At 40.3% G+C, this 27,479-nt stretch overlaps 2 protein-coding genes across 4 annotated transcripts; one reads left to right on the top strand and one right to left on the bottom strand.

The window, feature by feature from the left end:
* The first annotated feature begins 39 nt into the window (after positions 1–39).
* slc26a6l (solute carrier family 26 member 6, like) lies at positions 40–7,790 on the top strand. Its single transcript, XM_042406795.1, has 19 exons — positions 40–1,080; positions 1,235–1,374; positions 1,652–1,762; positions 1,841–2,016; positions 2,110–2,274; positions 2,694–2,846; positions 3,162–3,244; positions 3,355–3,502; positions 3,600–3,713; positions 4,188–4,265; positions 4,424–4,519; positions 4,622–4,728; positions 4,909–4,978; positions 5,064–5,156; positions 5,298–5,408; positions 5,538–5,966; positions 7,174–7,228; positions 7,319–7,464; positions 7,700–7,790. The coding sequence occupies exons 1-19, from the start codon at positions 941–943 to the stop codon at positions 7,724–7,726; spliced, it is 2,442 nt and encodes an 813-aa protein (XP_042262729.1). The 5' UTR covers positions 40–940; the 3' UTR covers positions 7,727–7,790.
* LOC121894285 (myosin heavy chain, fast skeletal muscle-like) lies at positions 7,655–27,479 on the bottom strand. 3 transcript variants are annotated; one of them, XM_042406792.1, is made up of 39 exons: positions 27,279–27,479; positions 26,894–27,037; positions 26,645–26,801; positions 26,534–26,561; positions 26,324–26,435; positions 26,141–26,233; positions 25,974–26,037; positions 25,758–25,856; positions 25,507–25,610; positions 24,950–25,088; positions 24,702–24,820; positions 24,454–24,603; positions 24,128–24,298; positions 23,721–24,027; positions 23,521–23,588; positions 23,262–23,349; positions 23,058–23,175; positions 22,857–22,980; positions 22,625–22,761; positions 22,197–22,452; positions 21,859–22,101; positions 21,594–21,770; positions 21,366–21,511; positions 21,175–21,265; positions 20,702–21,091; positions 20,446–20,572; positions 20,193–20,311; positions 19,891–20,087; positions 19,623–19,806; positions 19,368–19,533; positions 18,855–18,979; positions 18,464–18,772; positions 18,173–18,376; positions 17,963–18,088; positions 17,664–17,834; positions 17,468–17,572; positions 17,244–17,339; positions 17,023–17,154; positions 7,655–8,611 (listed from the first exon to the last, which is right to left on the bottom strand). In XM_042406792.1, the coding sequence occupies exons 1-39, from the start codon at positions 27,477–27,479 to the stop codon at positions 8,537–8,539; spliced, it is 5,862 nt and encodes a 1,953-aa protein (XP_042262726.1). In that variant the 3' UTR covers positions 7,655–8,536. The 3 variants fall into 3 exon arrangements, with proteins under 3 accessions (XP_042262726.1, XP_042262728.1, XP_042262727.1); XM_042406793.1 differs by lacking the exon at positions 7,655–8,611 and adding an exon at positions 16,742–16,877 and having other exon boundaries at positions 23,715–24,027; XM_042406794.1 differs by lacking the exons at positions 17,023–17,154; positions 17,244–17,339; positions 17,468–17,572; ... (33 more) ...; positions 26,894–27,037; positions 27,279–27,479 and adding exons at positions 9,034–9,157; positions 9,330–9,420; positions 9,717–9,902; ... (3 more) ...; positions 12,733–12,814; positions 13,128–13,987 and having other exon boundaries at positions 7,655–8,754.

The raw sequence follows: 27,479 nt of genomic DNA, 5'->3' as shown, positions 1-27,479 counted from the left end.
AGACAGAAAGTGGGTCAGAGGGGTTTGAGTGGTCAGGAGAGAGTAGGTTTTCCAGCATCGACAGGGGCAAATATTGCCAATTATTTCATCATTTATAATTTGACTCTCCCAAGTTAAACTTCACTCTGTTTCGGGTAATTCTCTACCCCAGTGTATTTGCCCCGGTCACGTGCATGCAGCTCAGGAATGACTGAAAGAAAACATTGCTCCTAGCTCGGATTCAGATTTCATGACAGCGCTTTCTTAAAGGCCCAGTATACAGCGTGCCCACATGTTTCAGAAATCAGACCTTGCGTATTAAATTTGATTCTTAAATTCAAAATTCTTCAGACTGTTGCAACAACAAACATAACATTTGTAAACCAAATTTGTTTACACATCTTACTTTTTGACTTGCCAGCATTTTGTTGGATGTTAACTGGCCACTGGAGAATTTTCAGGAGAAATCACTTTTATATTTGACACATTTTAAGTATGATGTTCTGACGTAGCCCTCCATAAAGACTTGACCATTGTGGTTTGAACTAATGTGATATTTCATGGTTCATTAGTTTTGCTTTTGCTTTTGAATGGAAAATCTGAAAGGATGGAAATACACCTGTCAAACATCCATTAAAATTCAACAAAGTTAATTTTTTTCCCCTGTCAGACCATAATTACACCATTTGTTTATTCTAGTTGCCTTTGCTGTCGCTGTCATAAAAAGCCTACTAATCATTACTCTTCCCACCACATCCTAACCAAAGTTAACCATTAGGATATATGATGTACTTATGCAGATACAGTTGTTCTTGTGGCAGTAGTACTGCAGCATCGGCTTTTGGTAGACAGTCTCGTCGACAGTTTACAGTAAACAAGGGTCTTTAGAACAAATATACTATATTCATATTAAAAGATCAAAAAGATTAAACTTGTGCAGAGTTTGACAGATTCAGCCCTAATGGACTCTAGACGCAGATTTGGGAAATACAGAGTGGAGAGGGAAGTGCTGGATGAGGAGAGACTGGAAGAGGTAACGCAGAGAAAATCATACACTGACGCTCGACCTTCTTTAACTGAACGACTTAAAAATTCCTTAAGGTAAGGTGAACTTCATGGCTTGATTTTGTGACACTTACTGAACTGTAGATATAGATGTCTGATATGATCATGTCAAAGATTATATACTTTAAAATATCAGCCAATATACAGACATTCACATCTGTCTCTATGTGTCCCCTTAAATCTCTTCCAGATGTACAGTACCAAAACTGAAACGAAGTGTGGTGAGCAGCCTGCCCGTATTATACTGGATGCCCAAATACTCGGTCTGGGACTATGGCATGCCAGACCTCGTCTCTGGCATCAGTGTGGGCATAATGCACCTGCCACAAGGTACAATGATAGTCCATAATAGTTGGATCGATTTCATCAATACTGCAGAAAAAACATGTTCAGTGGAACTGAAAACATCATGTGTTGAGTACATTTTGTCACTTGTGGGTCAAAAACCTAACATGTAATTTTAAAAACACATACAATACTGTGAATGTCAAATTTATGAACACATATTCTTGTTGTTTCATACTTTTGGAGGATATTCCATTTGTCCACAAGGTTAAAACAGTACAGAGTCATAAACATACAGTACTTCTGCTTCTGCTTTCCACAGGTATGGCATATGCATTGTTGGCTTCTTTGCCTCCTGTATTCGGGCTCTACACATCCCTCTATCCAGCATTGATCTACTTCTTTTTTGGAACATCACGTCATATTTCTATAGGTACGTAGGAAGGGGCATTGTACAATGAGAATTATCGTCTTTGTGATTGCAAATGTTGTGCCAATTTACTGTGTTCAGGTACATTTGCTGTGCTCAGCATCATGGTGGGTAGTGTGACAGAGAGACTTGCTCCAGACAACAATTTCCAGAAAATGGATTACAACAACCTCACTGTAGAGGTGGACATAAGTGCTCGTGACTCGTACAGGGTGCAGGTAGCAGCTGCTACTACTGTCCTAGCAGGACTTATTCAGGTCTGAAAAACAGAACATCCCAAAAATAACAATGACCTATTTTGGTGTTACTGCTGCTAAACCTCATATGTACATAAATATTTGTGTTTACAGGTGGTACTGGGTTTGGTGAAGTTTGGTTTTGTGGGAACATATTTGTCTGAACCTCTGGTTCGGGCTTATACAACAGCAGCTGCAGCCCATGCTGTGGTGGCACAACTGAAATACATCTTTGGGGTGTCACCAAAGCGGTTTAGTGGTCCGCTGTCACTGGTGTATGTGAGTACTGTCAAGTTCTTGGAAAAAATGAGAAATAGAGAAAAGATGAGTGTCACTGGCCACAGAAATACCTCATCAGCACATAACATTTAATGTCACAACGTGCTGTAGCCTGCCGTTGAGATTCTCCTATGTAATGTATTTCATGCTGGAAACTTGAAAGGTGTAAACCAACAGGACATATGGTCAGCACACAGTTTTCCAGGAAGTAAGAGCAATGGACCCTTGATGTAAAAATAAATTATTTTGTTTTTACTGTGAGAAACATGTACAAAATGGCTCTGAGTATTAGCTAACAAGGTGTAGAGGGCATTTTAAACTCAAGTATGACCCTTACGTGTGTAAAGCTCATCATGTATGTTTTTTGTGTGTAGTAACAAGCCTTAACCACATGCTGCTTTACCTTTCTTCATTTTCAGACTTTGAAAGATGTTTGTTCCTTGCTGCCAAAGACTCATCTTCCCACGCTGGTTGTCAGCGTTGTGTCCATTGTGTTTCTAATCTCAGCCAAAGAGCTCAACTCCTTCCTGAGTCCAAAACTGCCAGTACCCATCCCAGTGGAGCTAATCACAGTCAGTTGACACAAGGACACTCTCTGGCCTCACTTTGTTATCACCTCTGTGCTCTTGTGCTGATGCTGATATTTCAGCAATGAAAAAGCACAGACGGAGTGGAACCAAGGAGCTGAATCAGCGGTAGTGTCAGGGACATTTTGTGCTGTTCACAGCAAAAAGGAGATACTTATGGCTAATAATTTGTTCCATGTTTAATATATGATTGACTAGATTTTTAATGATTGATGTTTAAGAGTTGAAATGTTTGTGAAATTGGTTTCTTTGTGTGTTTGTGTTTATGATCTGTATGTTTTTTTTCTGTGATTGCTGTAGATTGTAGCAGGAACACTGATATCAAACTTTGCCCACTTGAACAGTAACTACACTGTCCCAGTTGTTGGAGAAATTCCTAGTGGGTATGCATCTGGATTTCAGTTGCATTGCTGTCATTATTTTTTGACTCATGTTCCTCACTTGATTGGTTGTGACTTAAAATATTTCCCTCTTGTCCTCTTCTTTTCACCAGGCTAAGTCCTCCTGGGGTACCGGATGTGAGCATTTTTGGAGAAGTTATTAGTGATGCTTTTGCACTGGCCATTGTAGGATATGCCATATCAATTTCACTTGGAAAAACATTTGCACTGAAGCATGGATACAAGGTGGACAGTAATCAGGTGAACTTGCATCAAATATCTCATGAATTCTCCTGATACCCTTTTCACATCCTGTATTTCTTTGCTCATTGTAATGTTTGTTTCCATCCCGCTGCAGGAGCTGGTGGCGCTGGGTCTCAGTAATACAGTGGGAGGCTTCTTCCAGTGCTACGCTGTCTGCTCCTCCATGTCTCGAAGTCTCATTCAAGAGACCACTGGAGGAAAAACACAAGTGAGTGGATGTAAAAAAAAATCAACATAACAAATAGAAACACTTTGGAAGTCATAACATGTGCAGCATTACTTCACAAGCCAAAGAAATGTAAATGTTGTGCTGCAAATATGCAGTTAATATGACCCAGTTAACTGAGGTTTTATTTTAAATGGTATAACAAATAGACCTCAACAACAAATATAACAACCTTGTGTATATAAGAACCATGTGGAAATTAAAAAACTGATGCTACTAGAACATATATCAAAGTTTTGAGCTTCAACAGCAACATACAAAATGTATTTATTATTTATTACCAAATATGCTTAATTATTGGAGAAAAAAAACTGTAATAGTCACCACTAAATGGTTGAAATATGTGCTTTCATATAGTCAAGCTGCTCGCCTAAGAAAGATATGTAATATAGCAACATGTCTGTTGAACACATATATTAAGTGAAACCATTAACAGCCTTTGTTGTGTTCTTGCAGATGGCAGGAATGGCCTCGGCTGTAATCGTGTTGGTGACAATACTGAAACTTGGACCCTTGTTCCAGGAGCTGCCAAAGGTTCTGTTGCTGCACCACTTGTTTTTGTTGTACACAGATTTGCAAACTTTGTCATGCAAGACTGGTTATGTGTAATGTAATAGATTTTTTGATTTGCCTCTTTCACATTTCTGGGTACAAAATTAATCATGTTAAAAACTTGGATGTGCTTGTTTTAGGCAGTCCTTGCAGCAATTGTCTTTGTAAATCTGAAGGGTATGTTCAAGCAGTACGCTGACATTGTTACACTGTGGAAGAGCAGCAAAATTGATCTGGTGAGTAAAATATCCTTAAAAGAAACAACTGTGTCAACCGTGATTTTGAATCTTCTTATTGCCTCACTGGTGAATACAACAATGTCATACTATGTCCTCTAGGTGGTGTGGTTGGTCACTTGGGTGTCAACCCTGCTCTTCAATCTGGATATGGGTCTGGCAGCATCTATTAGTTTTGCTCTGCTTACCGTCATCTTCAGAACTCAGCTGTAAGACTTCTCTGCAAATTAGCATAGTATACTTCTCACTACTATATCAAAGTCATACTGCTTGTAAGAGGCAACATTAATAAGTGCTGTTGTGCTGCAAGATCTCTATGATAAGAAAAATTCTCTGTGCAACTAAATTGCAGCTGTGATGACATTTTGTGTTTATTTTCCCATTCTTAGGCCAACATACTCTGTTCTGGGAAACATTCCAGGTACAGAACTGTATGTGGATATGGAGACCCACAGAGAGGTATTACTGAAAGATGGGAAACCATAAATAAAAGCTTTTGTACACTGACTGCAAAAAAAGCTAATGATGTGTATCTATTTGGCAGGCGAGAGAGATTCCAGGTGTTACTATATTCCGCTCCTCTGCTACAGTATATTTTGCTAATGCTGATCTCTATCTTGAGGCCCTGAAAGAGAAGGTTTGCTCTCTCTCACTTTTGAAGTCTACTGTAACAATCTTGCCCTCTCCTTTTTATGAAAGCAACAATTTCTTGTTTTTGTTCCTTTTGATATATTCTTATAAGATGGTTAAGTTTTGTTTTTCTTTCTTGTGTTTTCAGAGTGGGCTTGACATCAGTAAAATGATTATTTATAAGAGGAGGCAGGAGGCCAAGCAGAAACGTAGAGAGAAGAGGGCAGAGAGACGGGCGAAAAGGCAAGCCAAGAGAAAGGTAATATGTATAAGATAACAGCAGCAACATAGATTGTTATTGTCCATTTTTATAAAACATTTAAAGTGTCCAATGGCCAAATTACCAAACAAGTCAACAAAGTGATTCATTTTACTGACCACTCCTCAGCGGCAGGCTCAGAGGGCAGCTGAACAGCTGCCTGGAGTGCCGGGGTTCTCTGTGGAGGATGAGGCTGGTCACTGGAGGGACACATGCATGGACGGGAATGTTACAGATAAGGAGGAGCAGGGCTGGACTGAGAGGGAGAACGGGACAGTGTTTGTCATACCAACCACACCCCGAACACCAGACGGACACAGCAGATGGGAATACCTGAAAGGAGGAGATCCGGACAACACCAGTATAGGGTGGATGTCTGAGCTGCAGGACGGAGACACCACCACTCTGGGCTCCAGCAGTGAGGACACCCTAAGTCACGACCTGGAGCGCCTCTCTCTCGGGTCCCTGGGCAAGTGGACCTGGGACATTCACTCCATCATTCTTGACCTCTCCACGGCTAACTTCATCGACACAGTTGCTATCAAGACTATGAAAAATGTAAGTACTAAAGGGACAAACATCCTTTAAACAAAGGGTAAAAAATGACTGCAAACAGCCCCAACATTTCCCCTTGTTTTAACCATTCAAGTCCTTATGTAATTTTTTTCAAAGTTCTTTTTTATTGATTTTAAAACTTTTAGAAACAGATCAACCCTCCCACCCCATACCACATGCAATATGACACCACCTATATTCCCACTCCCCACCTCTTCCTCCCATGGTGTTAGTGTTACTGTTACCTTACTTCACACAAGTCTAGATACAAATACCAAAAATCGACATCCAGTATATGGCACCTGACATAGAATATGTTCAAATATGCAAAACAAGATGAGACAAGGTAAAACAGGAAAACACAACAGTATTCAAACTGGCTCTATTCAGCTCTGTGCCAAGGACCAAGACCAATATAGAAGACCAATACAGAAAAAGTAAAAGTGTAAAAAGACAAGAAAATGTTTTAAAAACAGATAAAGAGAAACATGGGGGAAAAAAATTAAATACTAAAATAAATAAAAGATTATTCCAGTACCTGTGTCAAGGTTTTATATATAAGAATGTTAAGGAGGAGCTCTAAACTTTTAAGAATTTCTGCAGATTTTTTGGGTTTATGGGCCCTATTGTCCTGAGGAAGGGTACAGATGCAAAAAAAGGAGACTTGTGCCTGAGCATAGTAGCATAAAGATTGCATTTGCCTTTGTGCTGGCTTTGCATTGGCAGGAAAGTAGGGCCTAACATCCATAATCCAGTGAGTAATTGTGGATGGAGCAGCTTCCTTCCATCTCAAAACAAAACTATAAGGCGGCATGCCAAAACAGTAGTTAAGGCAATTATCTTTTGACCCCCTGAAGATAGTTGTGTCTCTTCTGGAACATTTCCAAAAATGGGCAGAAGAGGTTAAGATTAGTGCTGTGGAAAAGGCAAATGTAAGTGTAACTTGAGAAGCACAAGCAGCATTAAGGTCTTGCCTTTGAAGTTTAAGGGGGGTCTTAAGAGATATGGTTTTCATAAACGGCAAATTTATCAGTGTTAATGAGCACTGATTTTGATTGAATTTATTCTTGATAAGAGTCAATGCCCCTGGGATGGGAGTTTATTAACTGATGGCAGTTACTTTTAAACACTGACAGTGCAGTTTTACACTCATACACTTAAATTAATACTGATGAACAGGAGTCATATTCAACATTTATTATATTGGCAGATTTTCCGGGACTTCAGTGAGATTGATGTAGACATCTACATGACTGGCTGTCAGGGTAAGTGCATACCTTCTTAAATCGTGCACAGATACTGTTGGTTTTTATCTCGGTGGTACTGAATCTCTGCCTGTAAACTGTTCTCTCCAGCTTCTGTGGTCGAGCAGCTGGAGCTTGGTGACTTCTTCTCCGAGTCAATAACAAAGAGACATCTTTTTGCCTCCGTCCATGATGCTGTACTCTACTGTCTGGACCATCGTGGAGCGTCATCGATCCCCAGATACGAGCCATCGATAGTGCGTATGATGTTCAGGTGACACTTTATTTGGACAGTCCAATGCTGATATTTGACTGTGAGCTAACTTAAGGGAGGCTGTTTGCTGTAAGTGCACTTTACAGTGACACATTTTATTTATCAGTTGATTATCAGCTTTGAACAATCCAACCAGTGTGACTGATAAACATATTGTGTGACGCATTACAACATTTGATCATGTTAATTTAACTACTTTTTTAAAACTGCTTTTTCAGGACATGGAGGGGAGCACAAAACTTTAGCGACTTCAGCCAAACAGGACATCCAACCGTCAGCACAGAGGATTCCAACATCTAAATTTATAAATGAATCATGTTAATAATAGATACTCACACTGAGTAAGGTTTAAAACAAATAAGTACATATAAATTAATGATCACATGACTAAATGTTTTAGTGTATCTTTCATTTTAGTGTTGAATTTTATTAATATTTATACATTTTGTCTTTAAGGTATGTAAAAGGAAGACTAATGCTGAATTGTAACATGACACACAAGCTTAATTTAACTATTAAATGTTGGAGAGGAATACAGTGAATTTTAAAGAAAAAAAAACATAAATTAATAAAATCTGAATAATACATTGTGTATTTGAATCAAGAAAATAATAAGGAACAAAGACAAGGCAACATGCATCACACTGCGAGTGTGTGAGCCTTTTTTGGTCATGGCAGCAATAACAACGTAGGACACTGAAATGTTTACAGTTGGCATTTCAATTAAGTGCAATTTTTTGCTCATAAGCAACTGCAAAACTTGTGTGGCTAATGCATGCAAAGGGAAGTTTTTGTATCTCAACTCTTAGATGAGTTTCTAGTGCAACATTCCTAAAATGGGAAATAAAAGTGGATTAAAAAAATAACAGGAGAACAATATCCAAGCAATATTTGACAAAAGCGTCTCTTTACAGTTGCATAAACCCACTGTGACCTCATTCCCTGAATAAATCTTGTCTCTACATACCGGCCACAGAGGGTGATACCAAAAAAGTTGTGCACAGGACTGAGGAAGGCTAGGTAGATTTTTTTCTTTTTAAATTTTGGTTTATGAGCTACAAGTCTTGATGGACATCAGAACTCTGTGTATCAGGGTTCAGAGTCACACCTTCATCGTCCTCATCCTCTGACTGCTGTGACACCAGCTGCTGGTAGCGAGCTTGTCGCTGGTAATCTGGATCAATGTTGATCCATTTATTGGCAACCCACTTTGTGCCATGGGTGACCACACAGCCTCCATGCAGGGCATACTCATCCTGCTCTCCAACCCAACCTATGGAGAAAAAAAAAACTTGTTTAACTTTGGTTTATATTATTCTTGTATTTTAAAGGGTGTACACTGATATTTTGGCTACCACACTTTAATTTAAACACACATTGACCACTTAAACTGGTTGATAAAGATGAATTACTTGAACAGTTTTGTTCTTTCAGCTGACTTTACAATGGAGCCCATTTGGTTTAGTTTACTTTAGATTAGCCAAGATCCTCTGTGATGCTACTAACAATTTCCTTTTTTGCTAATGTGTGCAATGTGCGCTAGTAATGGTACCTCTTCCATCGGAAAGATAGTTGTACCAGAAAACAGCTGTCCCTTTGGCAGGCTTCACCCTTAGGTTACTCTTGTCACAATTCCTCCTGGTGTCCAAAAGGTCGACATCATTCTGTATGAGAGACTAAAAATACACAATCAAACTCAGCGACGCACTCACTGTAACTTCAGCCCCAAGCACTCACTGACAAACAAGTGAGTTAACACAGATATGAAAGACATGCACAGTATGTACACAATACTTTTTGCAGGGCTGTGTGCGTTTCACATTTCCAGACCCACACACAATTACGCACCACTTCATCATAGGTCCTGTTGTCTGCCACAGGGAATGCGGTCTCCCCGCCCCCCTCAACAGAGTTCAGGTAGAAGAGAACAGTGATGTACCTAAGTGTGCAACACAGATTAAAATTGACACACACATGTATGGTGCAAACATACCCTACACAAAAACACACACACATACAGACACTTTGCAAACAAGTGGCAAGCACACAAATCTTTTCCGAACTGACAATGTAGAGTCACACAAACTAACATGCCAGTTGTCACAATGGAATGTCAAAGCACAGTTTAGTAATCACACCGGACAGATGACTTCAGATCTGTACACACACAGACTTCTTGTCAAGAAAAGCCACTTGATTTAACTCAATCAACACTGCAGACGTCGGTGACCTCACCTGCAAGACGTCTCGAAAGGAGTGGAGGTGTTGGCAGCAAGACGTGTGTGTGTGCAGGCGGTTTCGGGATAGACAGGGCCGCTGTCATGGTGGGCGTGGTAGTGCCCTCCCTCTTCATAGCGAACCACCTGGAGCGGCTCACTGAGGTCCACTAATGAGGATGGGAGCCGGGTGAGGCGAGTCACCCTTTGTTAGAGAAAAGTAAAGGAAAGAAGTTGGAAAGTCTGAAACAAATATTTCTAAACACTTTTGAAATTATCCGTTCTATTTGTGAGTCTTGCACATTGTAATATTTTATTGTAAGAGAGGGATGCACGACAGAAATTATAACATGTCTTCCTCACCTCGCCTTGATGTCTTGGAGGACTTGGTGAGCTCCTTTGCCCTGGTACAGCCAGGTGTGTCTGCTGTTCCTCACCAGCTGACTCCTTTTCACTCCTCGCTGCAGCAAGAAGCGCTGGAAGGCATCATTGCTCAGAAGCCTGAACTCCTCTAAACTCAGCAAACCTGTCCAACATATGAGAGTGTACACACTTTCTGATGCTGAAGCTTTAAATGATCATCATAGCATGCGTTACTGGCCCTATTCATACCTTTTATAATAATTATTATATATCCTGAAGTGTCACATTTAAACATGCTCTCCAGGAGATATGGATTTGAATTTTTCAGTATTAGTCGTTTAGGGAAATTAGGTTTCTACTACTGCTCTTTCATAATCTGTATATAAGCTGTATATTTGTGTTTAAATGTGACTTGCAGCTCTTTTGAGACAGATTATTGATGCATTTTCAACACCTCATGTTCAAATTGAAGCTAATATGAGTTCGATGTGCATTTCATATCCTGTGAATATCCCCTCATATTCATATCCATGAACTGTGTGCATATACAGCGCAGTATATCAAATCACTTAGGTGCATCCCAATGACACTTTAGACTACAAAAGCACCACAGCATCAACATAAAAATTAAATGCATCATTTTAGATCATATTAATGCTAAATGATTCCTCTAATGTGTGCTATTTAAACAATGTGTTTAAATCAGTGTATGCTGTTTTTATTGTACTTAAAGTTATAATCTCTAAGATTTTTTTATTTAAATAAATGTCTGTTAAGTCACTATCTATCGCCGAATGACATAACACACTGATGAGTGAGCCTATGGCTCGCTGATGAAAGCTCTTGCATTTGCAGTATTATGATTATTACGAACCAGTCGGTGGTGACTTTCCCACCATGCATTCAAATCACAAGCAGCGCAGTTAGTGATGCATTTTCCATCACCCAGTGGTTGATCTGCCAGAGAGGGTAGGTGGACCTAACACAACAGACTCACTCCTCAATTCACTTTTGACAGCGTGACATCATACAGTGACACTGTTTGGATCTCTGGCAGTGAGGTCGAGTGAGGTCTGAAAACACCTGCAATTACCACTTAATGCCATGTGGTGTCGCCAAAGAGAACAAAACAGAGATCTTCCAGATTGCCACTTTAAAAACAAAAATATGTATCTCTACAAAAGTGATTCATCCTTCAAGAGTGATTGTTTCATTGTTCCCACCCATCATTTAGCCAAAACCCACCACTCCTCTCCCTACTGTGTTGTACACTGGCACTGCAAAACTGATTTGTAGCCTATAACATTTGTTAAATGCACAAAAGTGTTCAAAATTATCTCTCACAGATAAGATTTATGATCCTTAAGTAATTGTGATGAGTGTGAATATAATACATATTTTTTACATGCAAATATGAACTAGAACTACTGATCTGCAACCCAAATGTTTTCAAAACAGTGGCAAATATGTACATTTATGTGACATTGAAGATTGGTAATGAGTGCAAAGTGAATAGTCTTAGTTAAAACCAAGTTAACTTCTTACCGTTACCATCTTTGTCAGCTTTGAGTCCAGCATAGATTTCTCTCAGATTCTCCGGGGTGAGCCAGATGCCGTCTCTCACTCGAGAATGAGTCAGTATCTGTTGGAGGCACAGTGGTAAAGACAGGATGAGATAACCGACTCTGAACCAAGAAACTATGTGACATGTGACACAATGTGCTCGCAATCCACAAACTGACATACACCTCATGGAGCTGCAACTGTCCGTCCTGGTTGATGTCAAGAAGGTTGAAGATCTCGTCTGGGCTGAGGTTGAGTTCCTTGGCCAGCTCTTCCTGGCCATCTTGTACCATTAGCTGGCTCTCCATTAGACCCTTCAGCTGCGCCAGCTGCATCACGACACGGCACTCATCCTCTGACAAAAACCCAGGAATCTCTGCAGAAATACACAGAGACAGACAGACATACTGTAGAGCTGCAGCATGTCTCTCATTTTCTGATCTTCCACGCTGCCATATTGTATTGTACAACTAATATTCCATTTTAAAAATGGCTCTAGTTTTGTGCAGACTATAGATTAATCATTAATTATTTTGCAGACCCACTGATGCACAGATGGACCATTGATTTAGTTCATCTACCTGCTGCCTGCAATACTGGATTTGTTGCCCATTCAAAACACTCATGAAGACAACAAAATAAGTGAATTAATAGTGATTACAGCATTTAAGAGGCAGCTGAAATAATCACAAATTCAATACATTCTCCACGTAAAAAATGCTTTTTAATTTTTTTCCATCAGGACACCTGATCCAGGTAAGTTCTGCATATGTTCATGCATTGCTAGTTCTGTTCTGTGCTCTTAAGCCAGAGAGCTTTAAGCCCTTAATTGGATCACATGCACAGAGCTGAGGCTACTTCAGGATTTATTTGGGGTGAAGTGGCTTATTCCATGCAGCCATGATTGATCTTGGCATATAATATACATTACATAGATTAATTTATATAAAGATGAAAATATAACAAAGAGGGAAAGTGTGTTGTGTTTAACATACATAACATAACCTCATAGTTGCTTTCACCACAACAAGAAACATGTTTGGCCACTAGAGGCTTAATGTGTGTGTGCTGTAGATTTGTTTTTATCATAAAAGTACTTCGGCTCTTACCAAACAGCAGAGGTTTCAGACTCAGAGTTCGCATTTCATGCACTTTATCTGGCACTAATGACACCTTCTGGACATGTCCTACCTGTAAGATAAGTGGGAGAGGTGATTAATAGGTGGTCCATGTGTGTGTATGTGTGTGTGGTCTGTCATAGGCTACTTTTGGGGACAAATTCAGACTGAGGACCAGTTATTTGGGTACGACTTTCCCAACTGGGGACAAAAGTTGTGTCCCTAAATGGGAAAAAGCTGATTTTTGGGTCAGTGGTTAAGATTAGGGTTAAGGGAAGTCTCCAAAGTGACCATAATCTGATGTATATGTGTGTGTGTGTGTATAAAAGACAGAGAGAGAGAGAGTGAATGTAACAGTGGCATGGAAGCATCACCACATCACTCACCCTTATACCCTCGATGCGTGTGAGGGAAACATCACGCAGGAACTCGGCTTTTGATGGCGGACGTCGAGCCTCGGGGCGCTGCTGACCGCTGCTCGGAGCATCACGACTCCGTGTGCCATCTTCCTGCCCGCTACTGTAGTGCACGTAAAACAACAGCCCTATGACATTGATAATGTAGACGTGAAAAAACACCATCACTACCACAAAGTACGAGCGGGAGCAAACGCTGCTCTTATGGCAGGAGAGGCGCTCGCACGGCGGCCGGAGCGGCAAGGTCGCGCTCCTAGACGCGGTCGTCGTGTCCTCGGTGTCTGTGCTTTCCTGGTTGTCACTCATTTCCCTGAGATTCAAATATGAGTTGATACTTCATCAGCTGTCCATCTGACAAATCAAACGACGAGATGAAGGTTTGCTAGTTGCACAGATGAGCTGACAGATGTCCAGTTTAATTAAAAGATAAAACCCTCAAGGAGCGCTTTGGGCCAGTTTCTCCGCTGCAGCATTGAAGTCGTTTTGCAATGAAAAACCATCCACGGAGGGTTCATGGTGAAACTGTGGTCGTTTAAGCCGAGAAGTCAAACTACCGATAGGCACTGTTATCTTTTCAACCACAAACAGCAGCGCTGCAGTCTTGGACAGGCTTGTTTACACTGCAGCAGTCAGCAGCGGCAGCGAGGCGCAGTGCGCATCCAAACCACGGCTGAGCTCATCTGAAAAACCTGCTCAATACATCTGAGCCAGCATCGACTGAGCGCATACATCCTTCAAAATGAGAGATACATTTGTGACCAGAACAAAACAACACGGTCTATGGGATATAATTTGTACACGCCATCGCCCGAAACAGCAACAGCCTGTCTACCTACCGCACAATGCTGTCCTCTGCTGGCCTAAACTGTCTCTCTCCCCCACCCCTCTCTACTATTGAATAAAAGCAAAACACCAAAATCAATGAATTAAAAGTCCAATAAGTATGTTCCAGCACTTTATGAAATGCTTTGGTCTCTATGAACTTGGCTCCTATTTATTTAGGTCTTCAAAACAGATCACCCAGGTCATCTCAGTTCTCACCGGATATGTTACCAAACGGGTAAACCGTGGGGTAAACAGGTCATTGATGTATAAAGAAAACAGAAACAGGTCCCAACCAAGTTAATTAGTTAGTAGTTCCGGGTCTGAAAAGTAAAGCCAATGCGGAAGTGCCTTAAACCTAAATTCTTTCTAATGGCCAGTAGGGGGCGACTCCACTGGTTGCAAAAAGAAGTCCGATTGTATGGAAGTCTATGAGAAAATGACCCTACTTCTCACTTGATTTACTACCTCAGTAAACTGTTTCCTAATGAGTTAATGGTCTCAGTCGCTAGTTTCAAGTCTTCTTCAATACAGTGTGATGTTCATTTAGTAAATTATGGGCCCATTTTAAGTAAAATAGACAATAAAGCAGGGTGTGCTTCAGGGCGTGGCTACCTCGTGATTGACAAGTTGCTACCACGGCGACAGCGCTGATTACGTAACATCACCATGGCGTAACCCGAGATTCACAGAATGAAGGTGTAGGTGCTGCTACTTAACAGTGTGTTTTCAGTTCATGAAAGTTAATTGTAACATTTTGGTCTCCTAAAAAGTCTTGTTTATTGTTTGGTTGTACTAAAAGACCCTCAAAGGAGTTGGCTGTTCAGTTTTTCCAGTAAGTACAGTTTTAGGCCTGTTTTTCCGCTAGCGAAAATTAGCATTAGCATTATCACAGTAAACCATGGACTGTAAATGCACCGTGCTAACCAAGCTAGCAGCTAGCGCTATGGTCAGCTCCACCCTCTCGTACAATTATGGTCACTTCTGACTCATGGATGTATTATTAGCTCTCATAATACATCCATATTCTGGCTCCAAAAATCAAAGATGGCGACGGTCAAATCGCTAAACTCAAGGCTTCAAAACAGCAGTCCACAAACCAGTGGGAGATGTCACGGTGACCACGTCCATATTTTTTTCTGCAGTCTATGGCCCCAGCAGAAAGTGAGCTTAGAAAGTCTGATTTCAGATATGCTGCTCCATCTCCATGGAATAAAACAAAAGGTCAAAAGGTCAAAAGGTACCTTAGTGAGGGTACAGGGAACATAACCAAAACAAACTGAAAGGAACATAGACTCCAGAATTAAATATTTGCATACAATCTAATCATAAATGCAAACAAGATGTATCAACATCTATGCTCAGGGGTTTAACAATATCAAAATAACAAATCAAAACAAAACATAAACCTGTCTTTTATACTCTACAACCCTTGGTTACAGAGAAGAAAACAAATAAGAAATGATGAGATCTCATTAAGGGCATCATTAATCTTAGTTGTACAGTGATGCTCTTTTTAAACTCCAATTTTAGGTCAAAATCCTAAATATACAGTCAAAGCGACCAAGGAATTTCTATGGCAGAATAACAATTAAGCAGTTCAGTCTCCTGACCTCATTCCAACTGAGCAGGTGTTTCACCTCTAAGAACCAGACTAAGGCCAAAAGGTGATGGGAGACCAGTGTGCAGGATTTAATGGCATCTAGCAGTGAGGTTCCACATGTAGATATAAGCCTCATTCTAAGGTAATGAAAATTTAACAATTCTTATTTTCAGGTGATTATACACTAATTAAAACATACTTATGAATATTATATTTCCATTTCTGCCAAGTCCGTTCTGTTAGATGCCACAAAATTCTACACACCATGAGAAACAGGCTGAAAAAGGCCATTGAAGCCTTTTTTTGTTCCAGTTGAAGAGAGTGTTTGATTCTTTTCTTTATGTTCTGTCTTATTGCATTGATACATTTTTTCTCAAAGCAATAACTAATAAAATAAATAAACTCACACTTGAATTTCTGGGTCATACAGTAGTTGTACCCTGATAGGTTATGTAATGTTAGTCTGTATAACATGGTGCCATGTAGTATAAGTTAGCTTCACTCACTCATTCTACTGTGACAGTAGCTACACCTAATAAATCAGTAAGTGTTAAATATTCATGACAGTTACAATGTCCTGTTTTTGCACTGTTTTTAAGAGTTGTTGATTCAGCTCTGTGGTAATTTTGGATGCTGTAGTTTGCGACGCTGTTGAATTATCTTGTGTTGAGAGGTGTCTCTAAATATTAAGTCCACCCTTACTGATTTAAATGAGGTGGACAAAATATCAGAAACATCTCAACATTCAACATAACTTAGGGGTTTTGCTCACCTCTGCAGAGTAGGAATTAATATGGAGGGACTCTGCAGTAATATCCAAGTCAGTCAGATTCAGATTTATATGTTTGAAACTCCTTCACAGAGCTTGTATCACTCCCTCCAGACTTTAAAATATAGACCCATGCACCTCTGACCTCTGCTGGCCAGGTTGTGGACAAGTTGGTACTTTGATTCATATGCTGTGGCACTGATCTGCAGTCTAGTCTTTTTGGACAGAAGTGTTATTTCAATTTCAGTAATAATAAATATAAATCTCTCTTCTTGCCCTGTTTGCCTGCTGCCATATTGAGGAGCATACTTCATGATCCATAGTGTAAGCCCTTCAAGGCCTGAAAGATTTCAGTCATGCAAAAATGATGGGACGGACACAAAAAAGATGCAGCACACATCTACCTTTTATTGACTTCACAGCATGCTTAACATGCTAAAGTGAACAAGTAACAAGATACTCATATTATATGACTCCTTGTTACTGTGTAACGCTCACTTCTTCCTCACTCTTCTGCTTCCTTGGACTGAAAGGACAGAACAATGGCATGTTAAACATTTGGCCAGATCATCTGAATCTAAAGCAAACTGTAATCTTGATTCCTTGTTATAAAATTATTAAGATATTAAAATGTTAACAAACTTTAGTCTGATAAAATGGTTCTATATTACCTTGACAATTTCACGACTCTTTGCCCTCAGTTTGTTGACCTGGGACTCGGCGATGTCGGCTCGCTCCTGAGCCTCCTCCATCTCATGCTGTACTTTCCTGTACCTGGACAGGTGACTGTTGGCCTGCTCCTCCTATATAATAAGCCACAGTGAAGTCACAACCTGTAGACTGAATTGGCATTTTCATAATATGTGTCATTATGAGAATCAAGTGTACTCACAGCCTCCTCAGCCTGTCTCTTGTAGGCCTTAACTTTCAGCTGCAGCTTGTCCACCAGATCCTGAAGTCTTACAATGTTCTTCTTGTCCTCCTCAGTCTGTTGTATATCAGGAGTGATAGAACATTATAATACAAAACTAACCTAAGCTTTCTGTTTTCGTTACTGCATATTATTGTTTGTTGTATTATTAGTAGTAGTTGGTGGCATTCAAAATATAAATTTACCTGATAGGTGAGCTCCTTTACTTTTCTCTCATATTTTCGCACTCCCTTGATAGCCTCAGCACCACGTCTCTGTTCAGCATCAACCTCACCCTCCAATTCACGAACCTTGGATGAAGAAGAAAGCAATATTGTCAAAATGTGAAATGTTGTCCTGGCTTACAATAAATATGAATAGACCGGTCCTCATGACACTTACTCTAGCCTCCAGTTTCTGGAGCTGCTTCTTGCCACCCTTCAAGGCCAGATTCTCAGCCTCATCCAGACGGTGCTGCAGGTCTTTCACCGTCACCTCCAGGTTCTTCTTCATCCTCTCCAAATGAGAGCTGGTGTCCTGCTCCTTCTTCAGCTCCTCTGCCATCATAGCAGCCTGAATTTTTGTAGAATTTTATATTGTTAAACATAAGTATATTGTGGTCTAATGTTGCTGCTTGATTTGGTGGAGAAATGGCACCATACTGTATAATTTGTTACATATAATGCATCATGATGACTTACATCAGTGATGGCCTTCTTGGCCTTTTCCTCAGCATTTCTTGCTTCCTGGATAGCATCTTCCACTTCACCTTGGATCTGAATAAGGTCAGCCTCCAACTTCTTCTTTGTATTGATAAGGCTGGTATTCTAAACAAATTAAAGTTTGGGTTAATTAATCTTCACTTTTCAGGTGTTTCACATGTCACTGTTTGAGTCTCTGTCATAATTTACCTGAGAGTGCAGCAGCCCCACACGCTCACTGGCATCAGTCAGCTCCTGTTCAGCCACTTTGCGGCTTCTGTCTGTCTGCTCCAGAGCAGCTCTCAGCTCCTCGATCTCAGCCACCATCAGGTTGTTCCTGCGCTCCACCATGGCAACCTGCTCTCTCATTTCGTCCTGACCTCTAATAGCGTCATCAAGGTGCAGTTGTGCATCCTAAATGAATAATAAATAAACATTTGCAATACTGTGTAGGTAAATGAGAGAACACTACCTATAACTTTGATCATTAAGCCACTCTACCTTAAGATGTCCCTGGACATTTCTCAGCTGTTTCTGGGCTTCAGCAGCCTGGCGGTTGGCATGGCTCAGCTGAATCTCCATCTCGTTGAGGTCTCCCTCCATCTTCTTCTTGATTCTCAGGGCATCATTCCTGCTCCTGACCTCAGCATCCAAAGTGCTCTGCATGGATTCAATCACTCTCTGACTGTTCCTCTTGATCTGCTCGATCTCCTCATCCTTCTCTGCAAGTTTCCTGTCAATTTCACCCTTGACCTGGGTGAGTTCAAGCTGAACACGGAGAATCTTGGATTCCTCGTGCTCCAGAGTAGCCTTGACAAAAAAAAAATGTGTTGTGTTGCACCAGCATTATTTAAAATTGTGTTTAATAAGGATAACATTTGTCAAACCTTACCTCTGCCTCCTCAAGTGAGGTCTGGAGTTCTGACTTCTCCGTCTCTACAGTTTTTTTCCCTTTCTCCAGTTCATGAATGGTTTTTCCAGTCTCACCAATTTGCTCAGTTAGATCGGAGATCTCCTCTATAAGAAACAAGGTATAAGGAGATATTTCATGAGGTGTCAGCTCAATTAATTATTTTGTTTACTCTTTGTTAGACATATACATTTAATATATTTTAGCTTGTACACTTAAAAATACTCCATGAATGTTGTTGGTGTTAGTTTGCTGTAAGTGACTATGCATATTACAGTTAGCCTGTTAGCCCACTGGGGGCACACTCTCCAAGCCTGTCCTATTGTACAAAGCATATGGAGCAGATTTCAAAAAGGATAAAGCTTTGTGTAAGTGTAAAAGGTCATTTCGAAATCATTCGAAAATTTTGTAAAAGTCTACAAAATAAGAAAACCATCAATTCTTTTTTTTTAAATGGCTCATCAGAATATTCAGCTTTTTCAAAATTTTGCATACGTTGCAGATTTTTATTCTCCCTCTTCAAAGTCTCCAGGTGGTCCAGAGCTTCTTCATATGAATTTTTCAACTTGAACATTTCAGTGCTGAGAGAACGAGTTTCCTTCAGAGATCCCTCCAGCTCTGCCTGGCTTTCCTCATACTTCTGCTTCCACTCAGCAAGAACCTGAAAACATACAGAAGACCCATGTGCTTCAATAATTCATAATTCTATGGTCTTTATTTAAATGCAAGAGGCATGAATAAATATCTAACCTTGTCAAAGTTCCTTTGCTTCTTGTCGAGGGTAGCAGCGAGAGCATTAGCTCTATCTACATCGATCATCAGGTCTTCCACTTCACCCTGCAGTCTCTGTTTTGTCTTTTCCAAAGAGGCGCATTTTGCGTTCACAGCCTCGATGGATTCCTCTGCATCCTGAAGACGTTGGGCAAGCTTTTTCCTGCAAAGACACATCAACTTGTTTCATGATGATTTACAGAATCAGTGCATGTGGAAACCACGAGACTTCAGGACTGTTCATTACTTTGCCTCCTCAAGCTCCTCAGTGCGCTGAATGGCATCAGTCTCGTATTTGGTTCTCCATTGGGCCACCTCGCTGTTGGCCTTGGACATTGCACGCTGCAGCTCAGACTTGGCTTCCTGCTCCTCCTCATACTGCTCTCTGAGCAGGTCACAGTCATGACGAGCTGACTGAACAGAATGAGCCAGGGCGTTCTTGGCCTTTCAAAAAACAGAGATATTTTTTCTATAAGTATCTAACTTCAAGTTTAGAACTGAAACTGCTGTTGTTCATTTATAGCCTGTTTGTTCTTAATGCTCACATACTTTAACTTCCTCTTCAACGTGCCTCTTGAGCTCTTCAATCTGCTGGGTAAAAGCCTGCTTGCTCCTTGTCAGCTGAGAGATCAGGGATTCCTTCTCCTCCAGCTGGCGACTGATTTCACCTAATAAGAAACATTAATTTATAATGTCTAATACCACTAAAGAAAAATCTAACTAATCTAAATGCAAACAGAGGGAAAATACTGGAAATATGAGATTAGGGTAAGTTAAAAAAAGAAAAATATATTTTTCTCACCATTTTCTGTCTGCAGTCTTGCCCTTTGTACCCCAATGTCATTTAGCTGGCGCACATGTTCTTCATTTTTGGTCTTCAACTCACTCAGTTGATCCTCAAGAGTACGACACATTTTTTCCAGATTAGCCTGTGATGAGATAAGAGGATAAACAGGTTTAACAGAAAACATTGTGGATTTTGGGTTACGTTGCTGATCAAATATTTCTACTTTTTGTCTGTTGACTCTGCTGCCCATGATACAATGGTTTTAATTTACCTTCGCTTTTGCGACAGACTCCATGTTGCTGCTGAGGTCATCAATCTCCATCTTGTATTCACTTTTCTCTTTCTCCAGTTTCTGTTTGACCCGCTGAAGGTTATCAATCTGTTCCCCTAGTTCTGCCACACTGTCAGCCTGCTTCTTGCGGAGAGCTGCAGCGGTGGCCTCGTGCTGCAGGGTGGACTCTTCAAGATCACGACGCAGCTTCTGGAACTCGGCCTCACGCTTCTTGTTCATCTCAATTTGAACAGATGTTGCTCCACCAGCCTCTTCCAGTCTCTCACTGATCTCCTCGAGTTCCCTGGAGAGATCAGACCTCTGTTTCTCCACCTTGGCCCGAGCTGCCCGCTCAGACTCAATCTCTTCCTCCAGCTCCTCAATACGAGCCTAAAACAGACATGGTTTAACTGAAAATCGTTCAAGATATTTGAATGTTCTTTTACTTTGACTGACATTTGCCCAAATTATACCTGAAGTTCCTTTATCTTTTTCTGTAACTGGACCTCAAGAGTCTGCTCATCCTCAATCTTACTCAGGAGCTGGCTTATCTCAAAGTCCTTCCTGGAGAGGATGAAAGTAAGTCAGTGCATTAAAGTGGTGTTTTAGTAGATCATCTTATAGAATCGTTTACTGCAAGTGGGTTGCTTATTTTAATTCTTACTTCTTGATTTTCTCATCAGACTGCTGCTTGTCGTTCTCCAGATCCATTATGGATTCATGGGCCAGTTTCAGATCTCCTTCCAGCTTTCTTTTAGCTCGCTCAAGATCCATACGGAGCTTCCTCTCTTGCTCTAGGGAACCTTCAAGCTGTTTTAACCAAGATGAGGCATTATTTTTTGCTTTTAAAGTTTCAAGGGGAGTGAAATTATAGTCTGTTATTATTACATACATCATCCACTTGCTGTTCCAGCTTGGTCTTGGCCTTCGTCAGAGTGTTGACTTTGTCCTCCTCTGCCTGAAGATCATCAAGGGTCTGCTGATGGGCCTCTTGGAGAGCTTTCTTCTCTTTGGTCAACTTGGCAATGGTCTCATCTTGAGAAGTCATCTCCTCAACCAAGTTTTTAACCTATATTGGCAATATTGTGAAGATCATTTAGAAGGGGTTGGTGTTCTCTGAAGAGTGGACTTTAAGGCCTTGTGAATAATACACCAACCTTGTTCTCAGTGGCATGTTTCTCCTTTTCCACTTTGGCCAGGGTCAGCTCCAAGTCGTCAATGTCTTTCTTCAACTCAGAGCACTCATCCTCCAGCTTCCGCTTCTTTGCAGTCAGCTCAGCATTGATTTCCTCCTCATCCTCCAGTCTCTCAGCCGTCTCTTTGGCTTTGGCCTCAAGCTGGATTTTTGCTTTAATGAGCCCCTCACACCTCTCCTCTGCATCAGCAAGGTTTTCACCTTCCTAGATTTGAAATGACATACAATTTAAATATTATGTAGTCAATTGTTAAAACCTCTATCACTGAAAAAGCAATTGCCTCTTTCTACTTAACGTACAGATGCAATTTGTAGCTGCAAGTCATTCTTCTCCTGCAGGAGAGTAACCATCTTCTCCTCCAGTTCTTTCTTCTTAGCCAGAGCCTTTGCTAGCTGCTCTTTGGTTTTTTCAAAGTCCTCTTTCATGTGTGCCATCTCCTTCTCAGTCTCTGCACTCTTCAGCAGAGGCTTTATTCTGAAGTAAAGCTTCATCCATGGCCATGTTTTGACATTCATGAATGAGCGGATGTTGTACTGGATTGAATAAATTGCCTCCCTGGGAATAACAGATATAGGGGAAAATAAACCTGTGTACTCACATTTTGAAAGGTGTATTGATTAGAAATGTGGATTGGATTTTCGAGATAAATACTTTGCCTAGAAATGACAAGTTGTCATCTACAATTGCACAGTTGCCCTTTGATGTACAAAGCTAAATGTCACTGTACCTCCTCTCCATCATCTTCACAAACTCTCTCCTCATGAGGAAACCTCTACAGAGAGCCTGTGTCATGGTTACCAGGGCAGCAAGTTTTTCATCCCGCATCTCCTCCAGAGTACCCAGCAGACCGGCTTTGAAGAACACCTGAAAGACAGTGTTAATGTATGTAAATTTTAATGCCTACTTGCAATATCAGGGTTAGCTTTCATGTTCACATCCATTACAGACAAACAGATTACCTTTGTGTGTCCGAATTTGTACTGAGTGTGATCAACAGAAATAGAGCCCAAGAGTTTCTCTGAGGCCTTCTTGTTGTCGATGAATTGGCCCTCAGGAATGACACTGGCATTCAATACTTTGTATCTGATTGGAGGGAAATTGATGGTTCTTAAATAATTGATCATAAGATTGTCAAAAATGTGGGTAATCTTAGTAAGTACCTCTGCTTGAAGTCACCATAGAGGATTCTGCTGGGGAAGCCCTTTCTGCAGATCCTGATACCTTCCAGCACACCGTTACACCTCAGCTGGTGGATGACCAGGAAGTTCTCCATCAGACCTTGAAGAAATTCTAAATTCAGTCCTGTGTTGCATAATTACAGAAGTCTTTGTAGATGCATAAATTAATACTCATATTAGGCTTACCCGGAGTCTTTGATTCATTTGGAATCAAACAACGTACAAAATGAGGATGAGTGCTTCTTAAGTTGGTCATCAACTTGCCCAAATTCTCCTGAAATATGGAAAAATTCAAATTGATACATAAGAAATGGCAAGGCCCATTTCCCTGAATGTTGGTAGCACTTTGGAATATACTGTAGTGTTGCAGATATTATAGTACATATTATACTGTGGCTTTAAGTGTCGTTCAAATAAAGATTTAAAAAACATTTGTGATACTTACCCTGAACAGAGCAGATACAGTCTGAAAAGACCCACCCTTCTTCTTGCCGGCTTTTTTTCCACCACCCTCTGCGATAACATGAAGATTACATTTGGTAAATGTTTATATTCTGTTACTCCAGCTACATACAAATCATCCAGTATATTGTAAAATGTAATAAAAACACCTCCATATTTTGTTGTTAAAAATATGACCTTTACCATCCCCCGCGGCATGTGCCATATAGAGATGAGCCAGCAGTTTGACTGAAGACTTCTGGTAGAGCTGAACAACTGAGTCGTTCAGGGGGTCCTTGTTCTTGTCCAGCCAGCCATTGACGTTGTAATCAACAGTGCCGGCATAGTGCACCAGGGAGAAATGGGCCTCAGCTTTGCCTTTGCCAGGTTTTGGTTTCTGGAAGGGGGCACTTTTACCAAGATGCTGGTCATGCAGTTTGTTTTTGAAGGTGGCATCTGTAGCCTTGGGGACAATGCACTCCTCTTCAAGGATGGAGAAGATGCCCATTGGCTGAAATTGCATGTAAAATTGACTCATCATTGCATTAACACATTTCTCTAATGTATGTGTGCACAAGGTTTTCATGAAAATATGCCATTTACAACCTTACCTTCTCAATAAGCTCAATGCAGGCAGCCAAGTCCATGCCAAAGTCAATGAACTCCCACTCAATGCCCTCTTTCTTGTACTCTTCTTGCTCCAGGACAAACATGTGGTGGTTGAAAAACTGTTGCAGTTTTTCATTGGTGAAGTTGATGCACAGCTGCTCCAAGCTGTTGAACTAAAGAAGATATCAAAAGTTAGCAAGGGTCTTAGAAGTGAAACTATTTGTACTCTTAGATTCGATGTACCCTGCACCCTGATTTTGAAATTCTGGTTGGGCAATTATTTAACTGAAACTTATAAGATTACGTAGTGTCAGCCAAACATACTTACATCAAAAATTTCAAACCCAGCAATATCCAGGACACCGATGAAGAACTGTCTCGGCTGTTTTGTGTCCAGCATCTCATTGATTCTGACAACCATCCACAAGAACATTTTCTCATAGACAGACTTGCAGAGAGCCATGACAGAGTTGTGAACCTTGAAAGATAGGAGTTAAGAGAAGACGTGAAGATGGGAGACAATCTTATGAATGTGGTAATTTGATTTGATTTTTGTTTCTTGTTGACATCCAATACCTGAGGCACAGTTTGACCTTTGGTCACAAACTCATTCCCAACCTTCACTCTGGGGTAACATAATGCTTTTAGCAAATCAGCAGAGTTTAGACCCATGAGGTAGGCGATTTTATCAGCCTCTAAAAGAAGAGCACAAATAATCATCTTTAAAATCCACATTATGATAAATGTTTAAATCCCAAGTCCCTTTTTTCAAGTTGCAAAAATTGTAATACTACTTAAAAGCTCATGGTGTGTTGGTTTCATACCCTCAGTGCCATCAGGCTCAGCCTGCTCCTCTCTCTGCTTCTGCTTGAACTTCATGTTTCCATGATGCATCACAGCTCCAGTCAGCTTATAAATGTTTGCTTTTTCTTCTAAGTTGAAGCCCAGAATGTCAATGGCAGTCTGCGATATAAAGCATAAATGTAAAATTCTGACATAAGCAAGCTTTTGATACAATCTGAATGGTGTAATATTATTAGTTCTAATCTACCTCCTCTACACTAGTTGCTTATAAATATTAAAAATTAATTCTAACATTTTACTGATCACCTGTAATGCTTTTGCTGGACTAACATTCCAGTACATTTAATCCCTTATAAGACAAATCAAAGCTGGACTTTCTCAGGAAAGTTATTGTCATTCTACAGTTCTAAAATCTGACAAGCTATTTAGAGATTTATAAGTTTTTAAAACTTTATATGATGATCTTCATAAAGGTAAGATTTATTACAGGGCTGTTTTGGTTTGCATTAGATTGTAGATTGTATAATTAATAAACTGGTTGCAGTAAATTCAATCATCAAAGTGAAGTTATTCTTACATCAGTAGCGATGAATTCTTCAACGTCATTGATACTCTTAACAGTAATTTCACCTTGACTAATCATGTGATAGTCATATGGATTTGTGGTGATGAGGAGACTCTCTGAAGAAAGAAAAAACATATATAAATATACCAGAATATATATATATATATATATATACACACACACACATACAACTGATAAGACATTGTTGCTCACTTGCTGTAGAATAACTGAATAATTTACAATATTATCTACAAATCTCATACCTATCAGCTCAGGTTTGTGGCCTGTCATGAGCTGATAGAAGATGTGGTAGCTCCTCTCAGCAGACAGCTGGAAAGTCACTCGAGACTTCTCCAGCAGATCTGTATGGATTAAAGTTGTGAAAAATTCAGAAAAATTTCCCCTGAAGCACAATAAGCAAGAAGTTGACTGAATTATAAACAAGATAATGCCCAATAAGTTTCAAAAAAATATCTTACATGTTTCAATATCGGCTGAAGCCAGCTTTCCAGTTGATCCAAAGTGAATTCTGATAAATTTTCCCTGTGGAGTTACAGAGTAACATTTAAGTTAAAACTGTTATGGTGAATGTTTGTTGTCACCAAATAGTTCAAATAAGAGAAATCACACAAAAAAAACAACTTACAAAACGTGAAGAATTGTCATTCCTCACAGTCTTGGCATTACCATAAGCTTCTAACAGTGGGTTTGCTGCAATGATTTGATCCTCCAGTGACCCCTAGAAATAACATTGATTTTGTCAATCTGACAACACTTCTTCCAGTTTCAAATGTCAGATGTCATGTTAATATTGTTGAACTTCTCTTACCTGCATTTTGCCAGAAGTTTGCTCAGATTTCTTTCCTCCAGCCACTGCGATTGTGGCAAAGTACTGAATTACACGTTTGGTGTTGACAGTCTTCCCTGCACCGGATTCTCCACTGGGTTGTGGGATGTGTACATAGATATTGTTCAAAATGACTGATATTATTATGTTATTGCCAAAACTTCTGAATGATATAAAAATGTTTACACTTACGTAATCAGGATTGACTGGTTTTCTCTATCTGTAAGATATCAAAAAGGTATATAACAGTTAGTGCAGCTGCTGTATTTTTGGGCACATAATAGCTCACAAAATCATTGATACCTTGGAGCATGAACTGATAGGCGTTATCAGAGATGGAGAAGATGTGGGGTGGTGCCTCAATCCTCTTTTTGCCTCTGTATCCTGATACGACCACTGAGTCGTACACTGGGAGCCACTTGTAGGGGTTCACAGTGACGCAGAACAACCCAGAGTAGGTCTGTTAAGACAGAGAGGATTGTTACTGACACACATCTCCCCTGGAGTGCTAATAAGTTTCAGCTATTTATGTGTTAATCAGGTCAGACTCACATAGATCATCCATGCTGCATAGCGCTCTTTGAGGTTATACAGCACAGCAGGCTCACTGAGGTGGGTCATCATGGCCATGTCCTCAATCTTATCGAACTTTGGAGGGTTCATGGGGAAGATTTCATCGTCTTTCACAGTGATAGACTGCCAATTAGACAGAAGAGGCACAGAAATAAGTTTAGTCACTGTCTAGCAGTCATGTGTTGTCTTGTTTAAAATCTTTGGTGCTAATCACAAATTGGATGTGTCTGTAAACCAATATGGATTGTGGAGTTTGAATTCATTTAAATTTTAACCATGCCAAAGAATTTGTATGATGTTGCTACAGTCCAGATTCTACATTAAAAATATTATTAAGCACTGTGTATTTTTTCTTCATACTCACCTTTCCACCGAGAGTGTCTACGGTGGCTTTGCCGCCTTCTTTCTTCACAAGTTTCCCCTTGAGGTACATCTCGGCGGGTTCAGTCACAAAGTAAGCTGTTTTAGCATCAAAGGGAGTGTTCTGAGCTTCAATTCTCTCTCTTTCTGGCTTCCGGAGGTAAATGGCCGCCGGGCCAAAGCACTCCATTTCCGGGTCACCCAT

The sequence above is a fragment of the Thunnus maccoyii genome, chromosome 3 (genome assembly GCF_910596095.1).
Source record: "Thunnus maccoyii chromosome 3, fThuMac1.1, whole genome shotgun sequence".
Lineage (NCBI taxonomy): Eukaryota > Metazoa > Chordata > Actinopteri > Scombriformes > Scombridae > Thunnus > Thunnus maccoyii.
Note: the sequence above shows the minus strand (reverse complement) of the source record. Positions and strands in the feature narration are given on the sequence as shown.